This window comes from Myotis brandtii, unplaced genomic scaffold, assembly GCF_000412655.1.
Source record: "Myotis brandtii unplaced genomic scaffold, ASM41265v1 scaffold237, whole genome shotgun sequence".
NCBI lineage: Eukaryota > Metazoa > Chordata > Mammalia > Chiroptera > Vespertilionidae > Myotis > Myotis brandtii.
In genome coordinates, this window is record NW_005358943.1 from 744,121 (window position 1) to 744,891 (window position 771).

General features: G+C 27.1%; 1 protein-coding gene across 1 annotated transcript in view; it reads right to left on the reverse strand.

The window, feature by feature from the left end:
* Positions 1 to 276: 276 nt before the first annotated feature.
* Positions 277 to 771, reverse strand: part of AEBP2 (AE binding protein 2) — a 63,416-nt gene continuing 62,921 nt past the window's right edge. Inside the window, exon 8 of the mRNA XM_014540152.1 lies at positions 277 to 325. Within this exon, the coding sequence (XP_014395638.1) occupies positions 298 to 325 (28 nt within the window). The 3' untranslated portion in view covers positions 277 to 297. The remainder of the gene's footprint in view (positions 326 to 771) is intronic.

Consider the following 771-nt stretch of genomic DNA (forward strand, 5'->3'; position numbering starts at 1 on the left):
TTGGTTTCTAGATCTTAGAATCTCTTTTCATGTGAGATCTTCTTACATAATCCTCCCTGTCCCTTTTATCTTCATAAAAATTCACTGAACTTGAAATAGGACATTGTGCCTTTAGAGGGTTTCACAACATGTTTATCACTATGAAAAGAGGGCATAGTTTCCCAACTGTAGCCATGGGAAGTTTAATAGTGATTTTTCTTAGCAAAACATGAAAATGAATACTGAATATCTAATAAACAAGATATTTAGGCACAGAACACTCAATTTTCCAAATCAGCATTCTTATGAATTAAAAGACTAATCTGATGTTTGGATGAACTTCTCTCTGAAATATGTGTGGGTTAAACAAAAGGGGAAAGAATTAGATAAAAGCATTTTAAGTTTTGTTAAAACAATTTAGACAGCTATTTAAGACTATCACATCTATTGACATCATATCTGTTTATTCTGATCTGGAAGAAAATATTTCCTTCAAATTACATTATTTAAAACATGCATTAATATCAAAACAACATCTTTTTCATGATAGTTTTATTATTAAAATTTCTTTTTAAAAATTGTACTGATAACCAACTCTTGTACGTTTTATTGTTTACATTTTATGATCTTTTCAAAATGTAGATATTGTTTTTACATAAGCTTAATCTTTATTGATAAAAAATTCTTTTAAAAATTTTACTTAAAATCCATACATACACACATTGTCTTTATAACTATCATTTCTAATCATTATAAAATAGTCCACTAAGTTAGCAGAGTATAAGTTACTTC